The 22,618-nt window shown below is 33.4% G+C and overlaps 5 protein-coding genes across 7 annotated transcripts; 3 read left to right on the forward strand and 2 right to left on the reverse strand.

The window, feature by feature from the left end:
* The first annotated feature begins 131 nt into the window (after window positions 1-131).
* LOC134831242 (reticulon-1-like) lies at window positions 132-11,323 on the forward strand. The gene is made up of 6 exons (XM_063844917.1): window positions 132-1,034; window positions 5,099-5,134; window positions 10,445-10,652; window positions 10,718-10,926; window positions 10,988-11,093; window positions 11,159-11,323. The coding sequence occupies exons 1-6, from the start codon at window positions 278-280 to the stop codon at window positions 11,211-11,213; spliced, it is 1,371 nt and encodes a 456-aa protein (XP_063700987.1). The 5' UTR covers window positions 132-277; the 3' UTR covers window positions 11,214-11,323.
* Window positions 11,324-12,970: 1,647 nt separating this feature from the next.
* LOC134831835 (complex III assembly factor LYRM7) lies at window positions 12,971-13,816 on the reverse strand. Its single transcript, XM_063845659.1, has 4 exons — window positions 13,682-13,816; window positions 13,477-13,620; window positions 13,335-13,416; window positions 12,971-13,279 (listed from the first exon to the last, which is right to left on the reverse strand). The coding sequence occupies exons 1-4, from the start codon at window positions 13,700-13,702 to the stop codon at window positions 13,179-13,181; spliced, it is 348 nt and encodes a 115-aa protein (XP_063701729.1). The 5' UTR covers window positions 13,703-13,816; the 3' UTR covers window positions 12,971-13,178.
* A 402-nt stretch (window positions 13,817-14,218) lies between these two features.
* LOC134830766 (cytochrome c) lies at window positions 14,219-15,784 on the forward strand. Its single transcript, XM_063844342.1, has 2 exons — window positions 14,219-14,286; window positions 15,037-15,784. The coding sequence occupies exon 2, from the start codon at window positions 15,108-15,110 to the stop codon at window positions 15,432-15,434; it is 327 nt and encodes a 108-aa protein (XP_063700412.1). The 5' UTR covers window positions 14,219-14,286; window positions 15,037-15,107; the 3' UTR covers window positions 15,435-15,784.
* Window positions 15,785-16,188: 404 nt separating this feature from the next.
* On the forward strand, window positions 16,189-19,828 carry LOC134831184 (transportin-3). Its single transcript, XM_063844847.1, has 4 exons — window positions 16,189-16,456; window positions 16,542-17,788; window positions 17,849-19,210; window positions 19,271-19,828. The coding sequence occupies exons 1-4, from the start codon at window positions 16,340-16,342 to the stop codon at window positions 19,329-19,331; spliced, it is 2,787 nt and encodes a 928-aa protein (XP_063700917.1). The 5' UTR covers window positions 16,189-16,339; the 3' UTR covers window positions 19,332-19,828.
* Window positions 19,829-21,138: 1,310 nt separating this feature from the next.
* On the reverse strand, window positions 21,139-22,590 carry LOC134830222 (gamma-secretase subunit Aph-1). 3 transcript variants are annotated; one of them, XR_010161955.1, is made up of 3 exons: window positions 22,432-22,590; window positions 21,628-22,367; window positions 21,139-21,228 (listed from the first exon to the last, which is right to left on the reverse strand). XR_010161955.1 is itself a non-coding variant. In XM_063843631.1 (3 exons), exons 1-2 carry the CDS (start codon window positions 22,482-22,484, stop codon window positions 21,686-21,688), a joined length of 735 nt encoding a protein of 244 aa, XP_063699701.1. In that variant the 5' UTR covers window positions 22,485-22,590; the 3' UTR covers window positions 21,173-21,228; window positions 21,665-21,685. The 3 variants fall into 3 exon arrangements, 2 of the variants coding, with proteins under 2 accessions (XP_063699701.1, XP_063699700.1); XM_063843631.1 differs by having other exon boundaries at window positions 21,173-21,228; window positions 21,665-22,367; XM_063843630.1 differs by lacking the exon at window positions 21,139-21,228 and having other exon boundaries at window positions 21,616-22,367.
* Between the last annotated feature and the right edge of the window lie 28 nt (window positions 22,591-22,618).

Consider the following 22,618-nt stretch of genomic DNA (forward strand, 5'->3'; position numbering starts at 1 on the left):
TCAAATTTGTTGTCGGATCACAGTACCGTATTTTCAGTCTTCGATGGTGAATCTCAAGGAACAGTTGCATTCCGAAAAATAGTAATTAAAAAAACATAAATCATAAGGAGAAAAACTAAATTTTAGCACAGAAAATCTCACAAATTTATTTTATACGAAAAATTTTAGCGATTCCGTGCATTTGCAGTATTTTATTGATGTGCTAAACGAAAAGGGTGTGATAAAAAGTGCAAGTAAATTTAAATAATCAAAGTAACCAAAGATAAAAAACGAAACAATGAGTCATTTTACGAACGAATCCAGTGACCTTTTCGCGTTCGAGGATCAACCACCACCACTCGACAAAGACTTTGCAGCCTTCCAGCAAAAGGAAAAGGCTCACGAAGTAGTCGGCGACTTTGAAAAATTCGACGATGTCAAAGCGAGTCCCGTTAAAAAGGACTCCGCCGACTTGCTAGGTGACTTTTTGGACCATGAGCGACAAGCGCCGCCGCCGCCATCCGTTCCCGATGTACGTCCGCGCGATGCTCCGCCCGCTGTGCCAACTTTCGAGGCATTCGAAGCTGTCCCGTCCGAAGCGGAATCAAAACCCGTTCCAGCTGACGAAGATTTCGGTCAGATTCAACCGGATTACCTGAATCCGTATGCCACGGCAAGCAAATTAGAAACCAATGAGAAATTCATCTCCACGGACGATCTTATTGGATTGAGTGATAACGAAGGAGGAAAGGCTGACAAGGAACACGCTGCTTTCGAGGATTGCAACAAAGACGAGGACGACGAAGATGACGAGCCAATGGTCGAAGTACTCGAAGAGGAGGAAGAAATTGCTCATCAACCAGCTGTGCAAGCGGCAAAAGAAGTCGAACCAGTTTTTGAGAGGAAACCGGAGCCGCTTCCCGAGCCAGAAATCGTCAAAGAAACGCCAAAACCCGCTCCAGCTCCCAAAGTCGAACCACCAAAAGAGCTTCCAGTGCAGAAGAAACCCGTTGAACGGATCGAAGCTGAGAAAATCTTCATGAACTGCGGATTAGGTGAGTTTCTTTTCTTCATTTAAACTACGTCTAGTGCTGCGCAAAATCTCGAAATGATGTTTTTGTATGCGGGATATGCACTCTTCTCGTCCTCTCGAATAATCTAGTGCAAAATTCTCCCTTCCAAAATAAAAAAATACATCGACGTATGTAAGACTACACCATTTAATTATATTTATGATGACACAATCAGACCGTATTATTCGTATGTAACGAAAAAAAAAAGTGATATCATCGATCTGCCTCATGAGATTTTTAGTTGGCCTACACGTGCGGGACAGAGAATGTCCTTACACGGGCGTAATTAAATTCTAATTGTCCTAAATTATGAACGCAAAGTTTACATTGCTGCCCTTTTTTATCGCGTTCCGATAATTTTTCCATTAAAACAACAGTAAATTACGTGCTTTTATGGCCAAAAGTCCATCAACGAACAAAAATAAATATTTTAACTGTATGCAAAGGTCCGCAGTGTCCTTGAAGTAACTCGAAAACGAATAAAAAATACTTGAACAGACACTTTTCTAATAAGATTTTAATTAAATTAGTAATTTCTACTGATTAAAAGTTTTTAATTTTGCAACGTTGAATAATTCTCCGGCTCTGAATCACATTCCATTGCTATGATTGGCATTTAATACGTCGCTATTGCGTTACAAAAATAGAATGATGATTCAAAGTTGCTCTTTCTTTTGTTATTTTGTTCTTCGCTGGAGCCGCGCCATGTGTAAAAAGGTGAACAAACAAAGAAATGTTGATATTTGCAAAGCAATTTAATAATTTAAAGTATGAAATCACGAGTTCAATGCGAAACTAGAAGAATTGACGAAAGAAAACAACAAAAAAACTCAATTTGCACGCCGAGAGAGTTGTGAGGGAGTAATCTGGGGAATTACAAAGTCATTTAAAGATTGAATTTATTGATGATTTTTGCAATCCAATTAGATCTTCCTACAGTTTTGGGTTGAAATTGATCCGAGTTAGTGAACTTTTACGCATTTCATGACCAAAAGTTGGAGAAACGAGGCAATAAATTGATTTTTCTGGTCATTGATTCTATTTTTTATTGCCCTCAGGCACCTAATCTGATGAATTTCAATAGCTAAGGGGCAATATTTGTACCGATTTTCTATTTTTGTATTCAAAATTTACCAGACCTATATCAAAAACAATTTTTTATACCTAATTTATGAAAATTAAGTCCAAAACGTCAAATAAACAGACCGTATATGCTCTAGATTTTTTAAATTAAGTCATAAAATTGACATTTTGTACATTTTTCTCACAGAATCATACTAAAACTTTCTCAAACGACACCGGTTTTGGTCCTTTGACAAACTTTTATGTGGGTTTTTCAAAAGAAATCGAGTAGCAACAAAACAAATCTTACTGTTTTGTGTCTTCTCTGTGGGCGAATATTATTTGCCGTTAATATTTTGTTACCATCCACTTGATGTTTTTCGATAAAAACCCAAAAAGGAAGATATCACGTTACCGATTTCCTTGCAAACAAACAAAAACGGCGACAAGCAGACCGCATTCGTGAGCAAATCGGAAACTTTTGATCAAAACTACTCATTACAACTTTCCATGTTCCACATAAATTTACAGAAAAACGCCAAGAATCATCACATTAACCCTACACGAAATATGAGGCAACAACAGGTTTCTCGCATGCACATGCCAAACAACAAATGCATACCCTCCCTGTTTTATGAGCGAGTCGTGAAACGAAAAAATATGGCACACAAAAATTCTAATTGCATTTGAAAATTGCATAAACGATCCCCTTTGAAGAAATGTCGGTCTATGTGTTATTACGGAATAATTTGCCCGCACGAAGTTCTGCCGAAAATTTACGAACCTGCTGCAGGAGACAATGACTCATCATGAATTTTCAATCAGACAGGCAGACATAGTAACCTGGCAAAACAACAACAAGAACACCCCTCGGCACGAAAAACCCGAAGACAGGACGCCAAAAAATCTGAGCATGCGCAGAAGCGATGTTGCGCCGTCCTCGTGTAACGTACGACGACATGCTTGCCAGAAAAACACCCTTTTTGCTAGAGAAGCGTCGTCGTACCTGTTGTGTACTGCCGTTTGTGTGTGTCTTTGGCGTGCTGAAGCTAGAAAATCGATAGTGAAAGATTTTTTCCAAACACAGTTGCATTCGATTTTTATACGTAAACTATTGAGAAATATTTTGGCGTGACTATTTTTATTGGAAAAAAATATAATTCGCTGCGAAAATTCGTCAAAAATTGTGAAAAACGTGAGAAAAGTGGTCAACAAGTGTAAACAAAAGCATTGACAGAGTCAAATTGCGGTCGAAAACGACAAATTCAGTAGAAAAATAGAAATCCTCTGTTTTGGATACGGAACGAAAAGTGTGCGAAAAAAAAACAAAAATAACAAAAAAAAAATAATAAATTTTTCGGGAAGTGAACGAAGGAGTGACAAAGAAAAGAAGAAGCAAAAATGTCAGGAAAAGGACTCATGATTTGCTCAATTTTGAATCCATGTACGTGTAAATCCGATTTGCAAGTTTTTTCCTCTATTTTTAACATTTTTTTTACACTTTAATACCTTCGACAAATAACAAGCTCTTTGTTGTTTGGAATGTCTTTTTAAATGCGTAGCCGTGTCGTTGTGCTTATTTATCGTATTAAGAACGTATTCTTACGTAACGAAAACAATAAAAAAACGAAGAATAAGAAACTGTGGTGATTCTTGAAGCATGCAATAAATTAGCGAGCAAAAAGTTCAAAACTATCATCGAACAAGTTTTATGCAAATTTTCGCGACGACATTCGTAAATAATGAGAAAATTCGCTACGTAATCGAATTATTATTGGCAAATATTTAATCGAGAAATCGTTATTCAATAAAAATAGCTTAAGAATACGGTAGACGCGAGTGGTGCCAAAGGTACATTGAGATTAATAAAAAATTTACGAGGCAGCTATATGGATCACGGAAACGAATGGAAGAGAAAATGTATGCCGATTGGCATTATACGGCAATTTCTAGGATTTCCATTGAACGATAATAATAGAGAGGATAACAATACAAAAGTTTTTTTTTTAATAAAAAAAGATAATGAATGACAAACATATCGCTCGCATGCTAGATTTGTATTGCAAAGGAAATGATTTTTGTGGAATTGTTCTATTTTGATAGAGATCCTTGCGATATGGGTCATGAAAGATTTTTTTAGATTGATAAACGAAGAATTAATTTTTAGTTGAAAAATTTAGATCTAAACAATGTTGAAATTCGAAAACGAACTTTGTATCAATTAACTATAATTTTAGAAACAAAAAAAAACATTTTTAGTCATGAGGGCGATGATTTTAAAATCACTAATAATAATACTTGGCCGCTTCAAATAAAATTTAAAAATTTTATTCGATATCTCGTTTTAAAATTCAAAAATGAGTTGGACAAAAATTTCAAAAAAAACTCAAAAATATGTTTTTATGGAAGAAATTTTTTTAAAATCACATGACAAAAATTAAATTTTTTCAAAAATTTTTATTTTGGTAGATTTTTTATTTTTCTTCACTCTTCAAATTTAAAAATAATATAAAGTACCATTAAATAAATTGTAGGAAACTTTTAATGTCTTAAAATTACAAACAAAAAATTCAAAAATATTAATTTAAAGATATTTTTTTTTCAATTTTCTGAAAAAAAAATTAAATTTCAACTTCAAGTGTTTGAGATCCTCTTAATAAATTGCGTTAAATCTACCGAAAAAGCACTTCTACAACGAAAAAAAATTTTTTTTTTTTAAATTTAAATGTACAAATCAATGTTTAAATGTCTATAAAATATGCACAACATATTCCCTTTGGTGTTCATAACATGTAATAAACCAGTCAATAATCAACCTAACTATGCAACTAATTAACTCTAATAGCGTAACTAATGTTAACATCGCACTTTTCCAAACAAATTTTCACCACATAAATATTTTCTTCTCCTTCTATTTTTCTATCTTTAACACCGTTCAATTAACGCTAATCTTTTATTTGCAACTTTTTCTCTTATTATTTCAGATGCATGGTTTAAGCCTGAAGCTTTGCATCCAAAAGGTGAGTATCTACTAAAAATAAAATTTTGCATAACATTTTTTTTCACATGCTTACTTTCTGTTGTTAACAAAATGAACACTACAATAATCCCTTTTCATGAGTATTTAACACCGGTGATTGTCTTACACAACAAAAAAAATGCACTTTTTCTGAACTCAAGGCACCCAATGAAGAGTGATGTACGATAAAAACCACAAGTCAGATGAGATTCATCCCGAACACGACGACCCATGTGTCGTGCGAGTGCATTAAACTCATCTCGTTGATAAGATAAATTAATTAAATTAAAGCCGTTGAGCGTTCGTAGGTCGTCTGGATCAAGTTAGTAATTGAATAAATGCCGTTTCTTCTGTTTCTGCATTTGAAACTGTCGAAGACCGACGATGATCCGTTGTAAAAATTATGAATTTGAATAAAGGCAGTGGACCATGCCGATGAAACAAGTGTGCAAAATCCAAACAAGTGTGAAATCTGAATTATTTATCAATTGTATTCACTCATTCTCGTAGAACTGCGCGTCTAATTCATCAAACCGTGAGTTTCTCTCTGAAAATTATCTATCGTATACCGTCAAATGCACGCGTTGACAAACAAATTCTCCGTCTCGCGAACAAACTGAACGTTTCTCACTCAGTTGAGTCCGTAAATCACTACAAATTCGCGTGATTCATTCACATTTTCCAGTTTATCAGCGAAATCTAAGCAAAAACTACGCCTCAGTTTGAATGATTACTCACAAACTGGCAGTAACTCGACGTTTTTCACCGCAATTTTACAGGGAAAATCACGAAACACCGTGAAAACTCTCATTTTTGTGAAGCGATTCATTGAAAAAGACAAAATTCTCGCACCGAAGTGTAGAAAATTTCTCACCGCAAGAACAGTTTCGAGTATTCCGTTGACCGAGGTGGTTATCATAACACACTTTCCGCGACAGCTTCTACGCGAGAATTTACCTCAGTTAACCTTTTGAGCGCAAACACCGCAGTGGGTGTCGTCTCGTCATCATCTCACAAATTTTTCAGTTTTTTTCTTCGACTTTTACGACAAGAACTCCGTCGCCGTCATGGAGAACATTGTAAATGCAATTAACGAATTAGGATTACACGAAATTAGATTTAACCGGGAAGGAAGTAAGTATTCGTGGAAAAGTGAGGAAAAATAGACGTCCTTGGAAAATTATTTTTTTTTATCGATCTACGACGAGAGAGTGAGACATGTGAAAAAGACAAAAAAAATGAAAAATAGTGGAAAATAGTTTCTTCCTCTTCTTTCGTCTTGTCTTGCGACTCACGACACAGGCTTGGCAAAAAAAATATTCAAAACGTGTGTCGAAAAAAATGATATAAAAAAAGTTGCACAACGAAAAAAATTTTTATGAGAAATTTTTTAATGCAGATTAATTGTAAACGATTCGTCAGAAAATTGAATGGAAAAAAATAGTTGTCTGTGATTTTTCCGAATCACCTAATTTTCCGCTTAAACTTTTTTTAACGTACAAGAAAGAAAGAAATAGAAGAATGTTTCTCTTTGTACAAGCAGTAAAAAAAATATATTTAAAAAAAAATACAAAAAAAAAGAAATTTTTGTTTAATTTTGAATTTGACTTGAATATTTGCCAAAAATACAAGTCGCTTGAGAGTCCAACACACAAAGTTCTACGACGATTTCTTATTATAGATGATGTGTGCCACACAATTATTAAGCATTGCAAGCGACTTTATAACACGACACAATTTTTGTGGTCCAACCGGAAAGAGTTTTTGTCTCACTTGTAATGTTGATTAACAATTGTAACAATTTTTTTCATTTTTCTCTTAAGAATTCTGGAAGAGTCACTTTGATTAATTTTCATCGAACGACCTTGAACGATTTTTATGAACTAAATTGCGCATTTGTGATTTCATTTTAATTGTTCTCACGTGTATGTACGCTTTTTAAGATGACGATGATGCAAGGCAATTAATTAGCATACATTTCTAAATTAAGTTTTGTGCCTTTTTTAAAAAGGTGCTAAAGACAGTTGTTTCCATACACTGCCAAGAAAACCGAAATTCCTTTGTTTTTTATGCAAAGCATGTTAATTGAGAGGAACTACAAAAAAAAAATTGAACAGCTGAGAGAACATAGAACAAAAAAACAATAGAATGCACTAACGGTGAAACCACCGACTGATTGTCAGTACAATATTCATTGGTTTCTATTATTTCCCTCTGGTCTGTTTCAATTAAATGCCTCAGCGAAACTTTTAAATAAAATAAAATGTGATTCATGTCAAAAGTTAGGTTTCCACTAGAAAAGTACGTGCATCGATAAGAACCGTGGATGCAGAAACGATCGATAATTAATGGGCTAATTGAATGGAAGATAATCAAAAAATTATCAACAAACATTAAATTTTACGATGTGCTCGCCGGCTTTTTAGCAATGAACTTGATGATGATAAGTCGAGCAATTACGCCGTTTGTTTATTCAATAGCTTGATATTCGTGCACTTGATAAAAGTCGTTACTCAATCAGCTAATACGCTCTTTTCATATGCGGTTGGCGTTCTCATGCATGAGCAATTGTTTATGTAACTTTCGTAGAGACCGAGTTACGATGCTCAAAGTGGAAAAAATGTGTGAATTAGAATTTCATTTGGAACGAGATTTATTTGACATGTGTTATCTAAAAAAAAGTAGTTTAAAGAAGTAATTTTCGGATTTAATCAATTAACATGACCAACGAAAAATAAAGTGGACAATTTCGAATTTTCATGATATATGAAAAGTCAGAGAATATTTTCCAGCAGAATCCAAATTCATTTTCAAAAATTAAAAAATCAATTTTCCAAATTTATGTGATTTTGTTCATTTTTAAAGTAAATTTTCTAGATACCCTAATTAAAATTATCAAAATCCGAAATTTTTTAGAAACTAAATTCAATATTTTTAAAAAATCAGGATTTTAGGAAATTGAAATGAATGAAAAATTTTAATTTTCAATTTAAAAATGCTACAAAATATCTAAATTTCTTAGAAAACCGGTATCGGTCTTTTATCGATCATTCATCGATAAAGCCGTTCCAAACAAAACTCAAGATAATGTCCAAAATTATAAAAAAAAAAATTAAAAGTCAAAACAAGAAATTTCTTGTAGGAATTTGTTTTGAAAAAAAAATTATCAACGTGATAAATTTTCTTAACAATTTTTTTTTGCTTTGCTCATACTTTTTAATAATAGAGTAGGTAATAAAATTAAAGTAAAGAAAATAAAATAAAAATTTAAAAAAAAGCAAATAACATTTAAAAAAACTAATTTTTAAAATATTTCATTGAAAAATTCAATAAAATGTTCTAAAAATACCATAAAAGTAATTTTTTTGTTATGATTTTAAAATTTTTTATTCATTTTTTTCTGACATTTAATAATTTAGCTGAATTCTATTGATCCAAAACACAAAGAACTTCCTAAAAACACAAAGAAAAGAACATTAAAATACGTTTCAGATTTTCATCGAACGTCATTTCGTTCAAAAACTCCGTATTTTTTATTAAAACTAGGACATATTCACATGCAACAACGTCCGTTTGAAATAAAAATCTCCAAGTCCCCAATTGAATTAATGCGCCACCGAGAATATGTCGATACTAGAACCTAAATAAATAAATTTTGTACGCAGTTATTCACTCCTTGCTTGCCTTGCGTCCCACTATAATTACACTCTATCCTTCTACTTTATGTCGCGACATAAAGGCTGCATGCGATTTTTTTTCAATAGTTTCAAATTGTCGTATAATATCAAGTTGTCAACGCTTTTGGCACTTGTAGCTGCGAAATTCTGTATTGAATTGTCATAAGCCGAATAATCGTAGAAAGTTGTCTCATCGAAAATAACAAGAAAATCTAAATGAAGACAAAAATATACCGAAATTTTTTCCGATTGCGTAACTTTTGTGTATATAAAAACGAAATAATGGTCAAAATTTCCCTCTTCCAACACACGAGTTTATTTGTCGACGAAAAGAATTAATTGGCTGTGATCCGTACGAGACACATTTCTCACATAATTTTTTTTTTTATAAGAATAAAACTTCTGATGAGAGTAACGTCTCGTTTCTCGCATTGAAATAATTTGAAATCCAACATATGTGAGTGATTCACATACTCGTCGGTCACTTTTGGCGAAATGAGTTCTGATCATATGATTTGCGTTCTCAACATAAATAAACGTTCTGAGTGCCTTTAATTTTGTATTTTGAACAACTTGCTTGGAAATTCATCGGAAATTGAATACTACGATGAAACGCTTGCATAACTGGAGTATCAGGTCGCATCTTTTGTCTATTTCTTGTGAGAACGTGTGAGTTCAGGTTTCCAATCGGTGATAGAGATCCCATTAACAACAACAATGGAAACACATAAAATGAGACGACGAAAGAACAACTGGTGTCTGTCGCTTGAATGTGTTTGTAAGAAACGTATGCACCGCAAAACTCGGTACAGAGAGTACAAAATGTATTGAAAACAAGTATACGACCTACTACAATATTCCAATTTCTACAATATTTTATTGTGAACGAAAACGGAGAAGAAGTAAAAAAAGTTTATACGTTGCCTTCTTTCCATATGCGTTTCAGTTCCCATTGAAAAGTTGTCCAAGAAAGTGTCGTCTGCTGTACAATTTGACGTCGTCTAGTTTTTTTTCACACTTTCTTATAAGTTAATTTTTTTTCTTCGCTAAAATGGGTAAACAAAGTCGCAGATATCAAAATGGAAATAATTCTTACAACGACGAACCGTTGCCAGAACGTGGACCAGGTACACTTTTCATTTAGAATTCTTACAAATTTTCCACTTTTACACACGTACAACTGTACACGTGAGCAAAAATTGCTTGGAAACAGGATTAATGGATGATTCAGAGACATCCTGAATGGATTTTCGAACGAAATTGATGTGAATTTGATGATTTTCTGGATTCATTGTCCTCTTTGTGGCAGTAAACATAATTTTCATTCAACAAATCGTGAACGTCGCACCAACTACGTGTCAATTTCTGTACGACCGTCGTGTACAAAGAGAATGTGCAAAACATTTCGGTTCATGTAATGAACATTCACCAAGAGACCAAATCCATGGAAGATTGTATACGTATCAAAATTCAGTTTTTCAGGTGATATGTGGACAATACTTACATAATTTGTCTCATAATTGCCTGAGATGTGTTTCTGTGTTTGTGTGTGTGAGAGAGAATAATTTTCTATCAATGATAACGTTTACCTATGACAAATTATTAATTGTTACCTTTTTTTTGACTATTTTCAGTTGAATCATTAATCTACTGGCGTGATGTTAAGAAATCAGGAGTTGTCTTCGGCATCGGACTTTCAGTCCTTTTGGCGTTGTCCTGCTGCTCGTTGATCAGCGTTTTCGCTTATGTCTCATTATTTGCATTGGCTGGCACCGTTGCATTCAGAATCTACAAAAATATCTTGCAGGCAATCCAAAAGACATCCGAGGGACATCCATTCAAGTGAGTTTCTTCACCTAAAAATAAATTAATTTCAAATAAATAATTTTTTTAATAAAAATTTTTAGAGAATACTTGGAAACTGACTTGACATTGTCACAAGAACGCGTTCAACAAGTCTCAACAGTTGCCGTATCTCATGTCAATGCTGCCGTCACGGAACTCAGACGCTTGTTCTTGGTCGAGGATTTGGTTGATTCCATCAAATTTGGCGTTCTTCTCTACTGTCTCACCTACGTTGGAGCTTTGTTCAATGGCATGACTTTGATCATCTTGTGTAAGTTTTTCTAAAATATATTTTTTAAAATTTAAAAAATTAATTTTTATTTTTTTTACAGCATTCGTTGCTCTTTTCTCCCTACCGAAGGTGTATGAAACAAATAAGACAGTCATTGATGCCCAACTCGACATGGTCCGAAGTAAAATCACGGAAATCACTGACAAGTAAGATTCTTATTTAAACAAAAAATATAATTTTATATTAAATTTTTGATTTTTCTTTAAAATAGGGTCAAGGCCGCTGTACCAATAGGAAAGAAAACCGATTCCGACAAGGACAAATAAACTCATCAACAACACACGTCATCTCAATAATACTTTTTAAATTATAAGTACCCAAAAAAATGAAAAAAAAACTTTGATTGTGGTATTTTAACAAAAAAAAAAACAAGAAATATAAACATAATAATCGTACAGTAAAAAAATTGCATACCGCGAAGCTTTTCAGATTATGATTTTAAAAAATTCGTATAAATAAAAATATTTAAAAATTGTAATTTTATGGTTTTTTTTTCTTTATTTCTTTCACACTTTTCATGTTTTATTTTAGACGTTCGAGTAATATATAAAAAAAAAAATATTTAAGACGAAAAATGATAATAAACACATATTTAACACAAATCTGCTCCTTACAACACATAAAAAATGTCAGTCTCTAATTACATAAAATTTTTGAGAAGGAATGAACCTGATTTGATATTATAAAATTAATAATAAAAGATCAAAAAAATTAGCAAAAAAAACGAATCATATAAAAAAAATATTTATTCATTTGTTAACTCCGTTGTAAGAAATGATCTTTAATAGTACCGAATTTTTTGTCATCTAAGGTTTACTTAAAAAAAAAAAAAAAAAAAAATAAATAAAATATTATTAAAATTTAATTAAAGTTAAGAATCAGAGCTATTTTTCGAGATCGATGCAAAAATTTTGTAAACTTGCTAAGTAAATTAAATTTTTAATATAATATAAATAATAAATATTTATTAATTAAAAATAAATTTATAAAATTGCCTCAGTCAGCCCTGTCAGTCAGTGTATTATATTTATTGCCCAAAATATGTATTTGTTACGCGCCCAAAATTATCTGTTGCTCTTTTTAGAATTTTTCGTATGAAGACACTTTTAATAGTTATGTAAGGCTATTCGTTTCAGAACAGAGACCAAAAGAACAAAAAAAAGAAAGAATTAAATATAAAAAAGCAAATTGTGTGCCAGGCGATCTTTCAATTCATTCACTACTCGTATCATTTTATAACATTAGTGTTTTTGTAGCTTATTAAAAATTTACAAGAATTACATTAATTAAGAAGAAGAAAAGGAAAATAACAAAAAAATGTGTAAAAGCTAAAAGAAAAAATTGGTAAAACAAATGAAAAAAATGATTTTTTTGGTCGACTTTCTTTTGGATAATCGAGGCTCCTTTGTAATCCTACCTAGAAAACATATGAAGAAAAAAAAAAACAAATTCCTTATTAAAAATACTTAACGTAAATTAATAAAATAAAATAATATTAAAGTAAAAATAACATAGGAAACCCATAAAGTATATCAATAAATCAATGAAATTTTGCATCAGAGAGTAACAAACATACTATAAGACATTTAATAAGCTGTTCTTTCGGAATGAAATGAAAAAAAAGTGAATATTGTAAACTCTTATTTAATATTATTATTATAATACAACAAAAAATAATAAAAAAAAATGAATAATGGAAGAAGTAAGAGAGAAGGTAATAAAAGGAAAAGTATTGCGATTATTCAAAGTGAAAAAAAGTGACAAAAAATTTTCGTGTTTTCTTTCAACGAGACTTATTGAAGAGGTTTGTATGAAATTTGAAGGTTGAATAAAATTTCAAAAATATCATGAAGCTTAAAAATTGCAATTTTTCATAGAATTCTTTAAATTTTCTTAGTTTTTGTTTAAATTTAAAAAAAATATTTAATTGAAAATTTATTTTTTTTTTTCATTAGGAGTAAAATTAAATTTCAAACATAGAAAAAATCTTACGAGTGACCATTCTAAAAAATCAAATTAGGCTTTATTTAACGGAATCACTTCTAAAATACGTAAGTTATAATATTTCTTGTCCTTGTTCTAATTAGCCTTCATTACATAACATCTGATTTGACAAATAAACCAGAAATCGATAAAACTTTCTTCTAACAAGAATTTAATTTTTGCTATATTTCCTTAATTAAAATTGCTATATTGCTTGCATGACTTGTCTTTGTGCTCCTTAGATATCCTTATTTCTTACACTTATTCTTTCGTGGGAACTCGGGTATTTTGGCATTCGGATCAAACGGGTAGTTATCCAAGCGGAGTGTTGATTCACGAATTTTCGCCTCTGAAAATAAAAATTTTTGAAAGAAAATAAAAGCATAAAAATGTATGGACTTTACCAAAGACTCCAGGCTCTTTTTGCACTGCTTGAATAACATTCGTTCTTAATTCCTTTGCTGCATCATTCGCCAGAGCTACTTTCTGAGGAGAGTTTCGAAGTCTGTGAAATTTTTCCAGCTTTTATTCGTTTAAATTCTTTACCTTTCTGATTTCCTCTTCTGAATCCGTGCCTTTATTCTTTCTGTACTCATCATTTATCTTCTGTCTAGCAAGTGTCAATGCCTTTGTGTCTCCTTCGAAAATCTCCAATCTAGCTCTATGCAGATTCTTGAAGCTTTGAAGGACCTGTGAATTTTTTTATTTATCAATTTTCTTGTGAATTACGTTGTGATTTTTCATTTCTTACCTCTCTTCGTAAAGAACTCATTGTGAATTTTCAATTATTTTGCGTTATTGATTAGTTTTTCTGTTATTTAATACTGAAAAAGCATTTTTCTCGAAAGTTTTCCAGATTGTTTTGATTTTTTCGTCAAAAACGTAGAGATTGCAAAAGATCGGCTTAAAACTCGAGTTACCGAGTTTAAAAAAATAATTAAGAAAATGAAATTTTAGCTCAAATTTTATTATTTTTTTGAAATTCAAAGTATTTTAAAACAGCAATAGAATAGAAAATTTGAAAGAAACTGAAAAGTTTAAACAGAAAATCAAACAAAATTAATATTTTTGTACCTCAAACATTTAAAAAGTAGGTTTTTGATTAAAATTTAATTCACAACAACTTCTTCAAATATCTTAAAACCAAGAATTGTTTAAATTATTGTATTGCATGTTAAAAAGAATACTCAAAAATATCTTAATTTTCGTCGCTTCAACCAAATTTCTTAAATACCTTTTCAATTAAAGCTCGATGGAATTATCTCGAAATTTGAGATTGCAATCCCCAAAAATCGAAGACGTCAAACGTGCCACTTGACAGCTTCATTCGTCTCAAGAACTCGTGAAATTGAAGCGGTAAGGATACATTTTTTACAATTTTATGCTTTAAATTAGTGAAAAAATTGACAAAAATATGCTAAAAAGTTAGAACAGTGCTCAGTTGACAAAGTTTGATTGAAGAAAATATCGAAAAGTGTACTTTTGTAATGAAATTATTGCGTGAAAATATTACGAGGTTACATCATTCCCTAATTTGGTTAAAAATCAAGAATATTTAATGAAAAATTTAGTTTTTTGAAATAAAAATGTTAAAAAGAAAGGCAGTTTTTGAAAGAAATTAAAATGTTTTGCAAAAATTTCCACAAAATTTAGAATTTTCCAGTTACGTAACAACATTCTCGATTTTTTCCTTGAATTGCAACGCTTTTCATTGTTCATACAAACACCCCCACGCAACGTGCATCACGTAGAAATGTTGTTATCTAATCAAGTGTCTGAAGGATGCATGTCGGTCATTGCGAAAGAAAACCCCTTTTTTATCAGTTGGGTCTAAAGGTTGCAAAAATGTAATCAAAAAGCCCTTTAACGTGTCAAACTTGTTCGTACACAAGTCATTCGTGTGAAGTACTTGCGCATGTTCTATACGTCGAGTGATGTCACAAGCACTGTACGAGGATCGATGAAGGTCCCATATAATCAAAAAACTGGCATATATATGATAATTGTTACTCGACGTGTTTGTGTTTCCGAGTACACATAGTGACATTGAAGAGTATTTCTCAGCTGTTAGCTCGATTATCACGTGTCATTTGTTTGTCGTTTCAGATTCGGACGCAACTTTGCAAACAAGTTCAGTGAAGCCTTTTGCATCAAACAACAAGAAAAACTAAATCAACATGGGTGTTCCAGCTGGTGATGTCGAGAAGGGCAAGAAATTGTTCGTACAACGTTGTGCTCAGTGCCACACCGTCGAGAAGGGTGGAAAGCACAAGACTGGTCCCAACTTGAACGGCTTGTTTGGACGCAAAACTGGTCAAGCTGTCGGTTTCTCCTACACCGACGCCAACGTCAAGAAGGGAATTACCTGGGGCGAAGACACACTCTTCGAGTACTTGGAAAACCCCAAGAAATACATCCCCGGAACAAAGATGGTGTTTGCTGGTCTCAAGAAACCCCAAGAGCGTGCCGACCTTATCGCTTACTTGAAAGACTCCACCAAGTAAACTCTTTAAAAAAAAAACTCAAAATTCACAAAAAAAAAAATAGGACAATTGACTAAAAAATTAAAAAAAAAACTGCCAAATTATCAGACGAAGAACAAGTTTTGGCATTCAACTAAATATAAACTACAAACTACTCGTTACCACGAACGTTACGCGCATTTAGAGTAAAATCCTGGCATTTTTTGTTCTGTCCCAAATTCTTTTAAGCAATAATTTTACTTTTTTGTCTCACAGATTCCAGATACATACATTTATTTTTGTTCAGAAATAAAATTTATTTTCTCTATATTTTAATATAAAGATATAAAAAACTAATATTTAATAGCAAATTATTTATTGTACATTTAAAATTGACCGACACAGTCTTGTTATAGTTGTGTAAGAATAAAAAAATATGTATTTAATAAATAATTTTAAAGTAGGTCTCTGACTATTCAAGTAGAAGAGAAAATAGGCGTTTCTGTGAAATAATGAGTATTAAACGTAAATAAAAAGCGAAATAGACACGAAAATCACGATTTTTATTCAATTTTCTTTGAAAATAGCATAATTTCTAGTAAATGACCAGTCGTCGCACAAAATTTGACCCATGACACATTTTTTACCCGATATGCAATTTCAGTGGATGTGTCATCGGTTACATAGGCAGTACGAGTGATACAGGGTACGTTGGAGAAATTGTTTTTTGCATACTGGGATTGGCGGAAATAGATCGCGTGCTCGCTGGGACAGGATTTTGACGTTTAAATTGACAACCAGCTATCAAGAGAAAAAGAAAAGTTGTGAAAAAGTTGCTAAAAACAGCGAAAAATCGTTCATTGGATGCATTACTACGGACTTTAGCGTTAAGATAGCTTTGGTAATCATTATTTTGTGAAGATTTTGTGGACCTGAGTGGAAGGTAAATGGAAAATCCTCCTTCAACTGAGACAGTTCTTCAGGGGGTTCACGCGTTATACAATAATCCTGATTTAAAGGAGAAAGACAAAGCTTCAGCATGGCTCGCAGAACTACAGAAATCGGTAAGTTACTCAATTTTCCCCTGCAATGCCTTTCGTAGCGTTAAAGTGAGGCATTTTCACATTTTGCATGTTTTTCCATTTGCAGATCCACTCGTGGAAAATAGCCGATCAGTTGTTGCAGGAAAAACGAGACCTGCATTCGTGCTACTTTGCGGCACAAACGATGCGAAACAAGATCCAAAACTCGTTTCATGAGTTGCCCCCCACGGCGCACGAGTCACTGCGCGACTCACTGTTGGAGCACATCAGCCACATCACACCTGAAACAAATCAAATCATCGTAACGCAACTATGTCTCGCGTTGGCGGACCTAATTTTGCTGATGTCTGCGTGGCGACATCCCATCGCCAGTCTCATCGAGCGCTTTGCCACAAACACGAACTCTGTGACGGCTCTCATTGTGATACTTACACTCATCCCGGAGGAAATTGAGTCGCGAAACCTGCGATTGGGCGCCAATCGACGTGACGAGATGTCCAACGAGCTGGCAATGAATTCGCGACGCGTCGCCGAGTTCTTGCAAACGTGTCTCATCAATCGGCAGCAAGACGAGACAATTCACGCGAAAATTATCAAGTGCTTTACATCGTGGACGTCCATGAATGTATTCAAATTGGAGGATATCATCGACAACATGGTGCTGTCGTACGCATTTAATTTGCTCCGGAATCCGAGCACGGGCACAAATATGCACGAAATTGCCGCAGATTGTCTGTGTGCCCTGCTGACGTGTCTCGAGATGACAAACAACAGTGCCGAGTGCGAGCACAAAGTTTTCACGGGAATCGCGGAGCTGCAAGAGGCGTATCTCATGTGTGTGGCGCACGAGGATGTCGACAAAGCCGTGAATTTGTGTCGTGTCTTCACCGTGCTCGCTGAATCGTTTCAGCACCAGATGATTGCGAGCAGTTGCGGCGCCACGGCACACTATTCCATCAAGTCACTCGATCTCGTACTCAATTGTGTGGGACATTACGATTATGAGGTGGCCGAAATCACGTTTCGCATGTGGTTTCAACTGAGCGAAGATCTCTTTAATCGCAATAATTGTACGCTCTCGGCGCACTTTAAGCCATACATTGAACGTCTCATCACCGCACTCTATAAACATTGTCAGATGGAAGCCGATCACGAGGGATTACTGGAAGACGACGACTCCTTCAAGGATTTCCGACACAAGGTATCGGAACTCATTGCCGACGTCATTTTCATCGTTAGCTCCAGCAGTTGCTTCAAGCAGATGTTCATGATTCTACAGCAGCCAAATGTTACGTGGGAGTCCAGTGAGGCCGCCCTATTTGTTATGCAAAATGTTGCAAGAAATATTCTACCGTAAGTTAATTTTTTTTAAATTTTTTTCATGCAAAAAACTACGTTTTTTTTTTATTTTAGCGACGAAAACGAGGTAGTGCCCAAAGTAGTAGAAGCAATTTTAAACTTACCCGAGACATGCCATATAGCGATTAGGTATACTTCGATAAATATTCTAGGAGAACTCTGCGACTGGATTGATTGTCATCCGGAATCGATGCAGCCAATCTTGAATTTTCTGTTGTACGCGTTGCAGCAAAAGGGTGGCTTAGCAACGGCCGCTGCCAATGCCCTTCAGTCCATCTGTTGCGCCTCTAGCAATCATTTGGTGCCTCAGATCACGGGACTGATGGAAATCGCGCGTCACATGGAAAGTTTCGAGATTCAACGCGACGCCAGCATCAATTTACTGAAAGGTATCGTCGGCGTTGTCGGATTTTTGCAAAAGGAACAAGTTTCGACGGTTCTTTTGGACTTGTGTAGTTATCAGGTGACACCACTGGATCATCTGTTGTCCTCGAACGAGGCAAAAGTCGGTCGAAATGACGGCAGTGACCCTAAATACTGGCTCGATCGGTTGGCAGCTGTTTTCCGGTATGCCCATGCGAATTTGCAGGAAAACGAAACAAACCCCTGGGCTACGGCACTCACAATTTACTGGCCAACCCTCTCGAAAGCCATGGACAAGTATCAAGCGGAAAACAATGTCATGGAACGGATTGTGCGTTGCATGCGTTACGCTATCCGAACAACGGGACGTCAGGCGGCACCCATTTTGGAGGAACTTGTCAAGCAAATGATTCACGTGTACAACCATCATCAGCACAGTTGCTTGTTGTATCTCGGCAGCGTCTTGATGGATGAATTTGCGCTCGATGATGTTTATGTGCCGGGACTCTTGAGCATGTTGCAGGCCTTCATTGAGCCAACATTCAATTTGTTGCAACGCGAAAACGGATTGAAGAACAATCCCGATACCGTCGACGACTTTTTCCGACTTGCCAATCGATTTGTGCTCCGCAGACCCTTGGATTTCCTCAAAAGTCCGCTTGTGCAGCCAATTATTCAGTGTGCACTGCTTGCATGCACACTAGATCACAAAGATGCGAATCTCTCCGTCATGAAGTTCTTTTGCAGTCTCTTGAGTTCGGGCCGCGACCTCGCGAATCCTGACTCTGCTGCCATCCAAGAACTCATCAAACAAATGGTCGCCGTGAACGGAGAAGCTCTAGTCGTGAATTTAATTTATTCGTCAATCTTTTGTCTGCACTCGTACATGCTGAGTGACGTCGTGGACGTCTTTTACGAACTGAAGAAAATCGATCCAAAGGGATTTGTGGATTTCCTTCAGTCAGCCGTGAGTGCGTTGCCAAAAGAAAACAGCGGAGGCACCGTTACCGCCACCGACGATCAGCTGCGAAATTTTATGAGGAGGACAACGAAGTAAGTAATTTAATTTTTTTCTTGTTTTTTTTTCTAAGATTTCTTTTCATAATTTTTTAGTGCCGATTCATCACGTCATATGACACAAGCGTTACAGGACTTTGCAAAATTGTATCGTTAAACCCACAAATTTTGACAACACGAATCGACAAATTTTACTACATACTCTAAAAGCAGGAGTATGTTTAAAAAGCAAAAAAAAAGTTTTAATTAAAGAAAAAATATGAAATTAACAAAAAATAAACAAAAATAGGAAAAAAATACAATTCTTAAAAACAATTATAAATAAGGAAAAGTAGCACAGATTATTTTATAAAACCTTGTAAATGTTGTTTAGATTTTTATAATTATTATCTATTTATTTGCCTTTTTTGTAAACTACTTTACTTTAAACGTAACTTAAATTATATATGAGACAAAGTGATATCCTTCTTCTTACTTTTTTTTTTATTATGTAACGTAATAAGATATCAAACTTATACTCTTGTAATCTAATTAAGAAATGAAAAATCTTGTTGAAAATAACTCAATCTAGGCAAATTAACAAACATATTACTAGACTTTTCCTGTAAATACCTTAAAAAGAATGGAATATTGTAATTGTATTCATCATCATTTAACAACTCTACAACTTATATTATTATTATTGATGATTATTGGTTGAATAAATTTATATATATATTTTTTTTTGTAATGTACATTCAAAAATATGTAATTATTATTATTACTTAATATTATTCGATACAAGTCACTAGAATTCAAACTTACATAAGAAATAATTAAAAAGATGCAATTAAACTTAAAAATATAAAATTAAATTTTATAAAATTTTAAAATTATTTTCAATATTTGATTAAAAGATAAATATTTAAAATAATTTTAATTAAATTAATTAACAATTTTTAATATATCAATTAATTATTGTTGATTTTTTTTGAATTTGGCAAAAAATAAATTGTTTGTTTGTAATATTTCTTTAGTGAATTGTTTAGAATAATATTTATCACTTTTTTGTTCATAAATTAAATGTTTGTCTGTATACTAACAACATAAAATATTATATATTATAATAAAAAAAAAACTAATCCTATTATTATTATTATTACATAAACAAAAATAAATAATAATAAGTAGAATAAAAAAATGACGAAACATGAAAAAAAAAACCTAAGCAAAAAAAAGTGATGCTAACGAAAAGACTTAAATCAATTTAAAAACAAACAAAATAACGGAATAAATCGACGTATGAATGCAAAAAGGTTGTTCCAAGTCAAACAATTCTGATGATTGAATCAAATTTTGTCTCACTTTGTCTTGCAACTTGGAACAGTCAGATTTTCTATAAGAGAATAACTGCGACAAAACTGTGAAAATGAGAAATTTTAATAAACAAAATAAAGTATAAGAAGAAAAAAAAAATAGTTATCAACAAATTACGCGTTGGCATCATGCTTAGCGACGATTCTCTAGTAAAGTTATAAAAAAATATATATTAATAAAACAAATAAAAAAAAACAGAAATATTAGGAAAAATGAAAATTAAAAATTAGAAGCGGAGCGGAAAAAATTGAAAAGTGGAAATTAAATATTCTTATTATTACATATATTTATTATTCGTCGACACTCACTACTATTAATATATTAAATATTCAATATAAAAAAAAAAATTCAAAGCAAATGCATTACATTCAACATTACATATATGATAACATATTTATGAAATATTGTATTGTATGTCGGTGTGTAATCCCAAGAAAAGATAATTAATATACTAATATAACAGTGGAGAACAATTTTGAGAACATCTGAAGTAATAATAATAATATTATATCAAAAAAAAAGTAAATAAAAAGTACATGGAAAGAAAAACCATAAAATTTAATTGTGGGTTTAATGCATTTGTGATGCAATGTGAGCGAAAACGAGGCTTCCGTTGTCCTACTGACCCATATTTCATGCGTTGTAAAATTACTTTTATTGATTTTTTTAAGGTTGGTCACTTTATTAAGCACTTAAATCTATGATAAGTTATACAAATTGACGATAAATGATTAATACACGCAGGCTTGTATGATTTAAATCAAAGATTTGAAAATCAAATCAAAAATCAAATCATTGATTGATTTTTTTTGATGCATCAAATCAAATCAAAAAAGATTTGATTTTTGATTTGATTTGCAAATCAATCAAAAATTTTTCAAAACTGAAAATTTTTGATTTGATTTGATTTAATTTTGATTTAAATCAATTTTTAAATCAAATCAAATCAAAAAAATTTCAGTTTTGAAAAATTTTTGATTGATTTGCAAATCAAATCAAAAATCAAATCATGATTTGATTTGTCCCTTAAAAAAAATCAAATCATTTTTTGATTTTTTGATTCTTGATTTTGATTTAAATCATACAAGCCTGAATACACGGATTAAATTAATTTCTAATTGATAATAAATTCACATCATTTCCGAAAGAAGAGATCTATTGTTGACACTTGATAAATCGTTTCAACGTTTTTGACGATCCTCCGGCAATTTTGAAGGCAATCACGCCACACACAAGCGACATTCCAAAATTCAAAGGCAACGTCAAGCCATACCATTCGCCTCCCTTGCCCGCACTATTCCACAGTGTCATGCAGGACACAAACAAATGCGCCACAACGACGAAAATTATGTGTTCGTACTTCCGTCGATCGCAGCCACTGAAGAAAATGACGCTCCAAAAGACGTGCAACAAGATCATGCAGAGCGATTGTGCCGCCGATGTGATAAAGAAAATTTCTGTGCCGCCATGCAAACCAACTGTGCCGGGTCCCGCAGAGTCTGCAAGCAAGTTAACAGTAGAAAATGCCCCAGAAATGATCCCAAATCCGAGTCCAGCGACATAGGCGAGTGTGTGCTTGTTCTCGACAATTTGAATGTCGTCCGCCACTTGTCGGAGACCGCGTTCAGTCTTTCGCAAAGCAATGTAAATGCCATAACGGAATGCTTCCTGGATCAACACGGAACAGATTATGCCAAACAAGAGTTTATCACGCAGCGGGACGACGGCGAACCACACGATGGACGACAGCAGCATCGATACGAGCCAGAAGAAGGAGGCCATCAGCAGGATTATGATCCGCATTGGGTCGTGGGCGATTGTGAATGTGAACATTGCTCTAAAAATGAAATTTAGGAAATTGTTTTTGGTAATGACTCATCGGTATTGGGGAAAAAACTTACAGTGCTGGACCAAATGTGAGGAATGCACATCCAAAGAACTCTGCTAGTGTCATCTTGTTGCTTTTTTCACTATTTACAGGTTCTTTTATTTAATTTTCCTGCAGAAATTTTGTGTTTTTCTTTTGGTTGAGGTGGCACAGTTGTCGTTGTCGAACACACCTATTTTAGACCGAAGTGAGACGAATGA

This window comes from Culicoides brevitarsis, chromosome 2 (assembly GCF_036172545.1).
Source record: "Culicoides brevitarsis isolate CSIRO-B50_1 chromosome 2, AGI_CSIRO_Cbre_v1, whole genome shotgun sequence".
In the NCBI taxonomy this organism is placed as follows: Eukaryota; Metazoa; Arthropoda; class Insecta; order Diptera; family Ceratopogonidae; genus Culicoides; species Culicoides brevitarsis.

Coding starts and splice junctions, on each gene's coding strand:
- LOC134831242 (XM_063844917.1), top strand. CDS start 278: ATGAGTCATTTTACGAACGAATCCAGTGACCTTTTCGCGTTCGAGGAT. Junction 1,035..5,098: donor CTTCATGAACTGCGGATTAG/GTGAGTTTCTTT, acceptor TTATTATTTCAG/ATGCATGGTTTAAGCCTGAA. Junction 11,094..11,158: donor ATCACGGAAATCACTGACAA/GTAAGATTCTTA, acceptor TCTTTAAAATAG/GGTCAAGGCCGCTGTACCAA.
- LOC134831184 (XM_063844847.1), top strand. CDS start 16,340: ATGGAAAATCCTCCTTCAACTGAGACAGTTCTTCAGGGGGTTCACGCG. Junction 16,457..16,541: donor TCGCAGAACTACAGAAATCG/GTAAGTTACTCA, acceptor TTCCATTTGCAG/ATCCACTCGTGGAAAATAGC. Junction 17,789..17,848: donor GTTGCAAGAAATATTCTACC/GTAAGTTAATTT, acceptor TTTTTATTTTAG/CGACGAAAACGAGGTAGTGC.
- LOC134830222 (XM_063843631.1), bottom strand. CDS start 22,484: ATGACACTAGCAGAGTTCTTTGGATGTGCATTCCTCACATTTGGTCCA. Junction 22,368..22,431: donor CTCACATTTGGTCCAGCACT/GTAAGTTTTTTC, acceptor TTTCATTTTTAG/AGCAATGTTCACATTCACAA.
- LOC134830766 (XM_063844342.1), top strand. CDS start 15,108: ATGGGTGTTCCAGCTGGTGATGTCGAGAAGGGCAAGAAATTGTTCGTA.
- LOC134831835 (XM_063845659.1), bottom strand. CDS start 13,702: ATGAGTTCTTTACGAAGAGAG. Junction 13,621..13,681: donor TGAGTTCTTTACGAAGAGAG/GTAAGAAATGAA, acceptor AAAAATTCACAG/GTCCTTCAAAGCTTCAAGAA. Junction 13,280..13,334: donor AAAAGAGCCTGGAGTCTTTG/GTAAAGTCCATA, acceptor TTTTATTTTCAG/AGGCGAAAATTCGTGAATCA.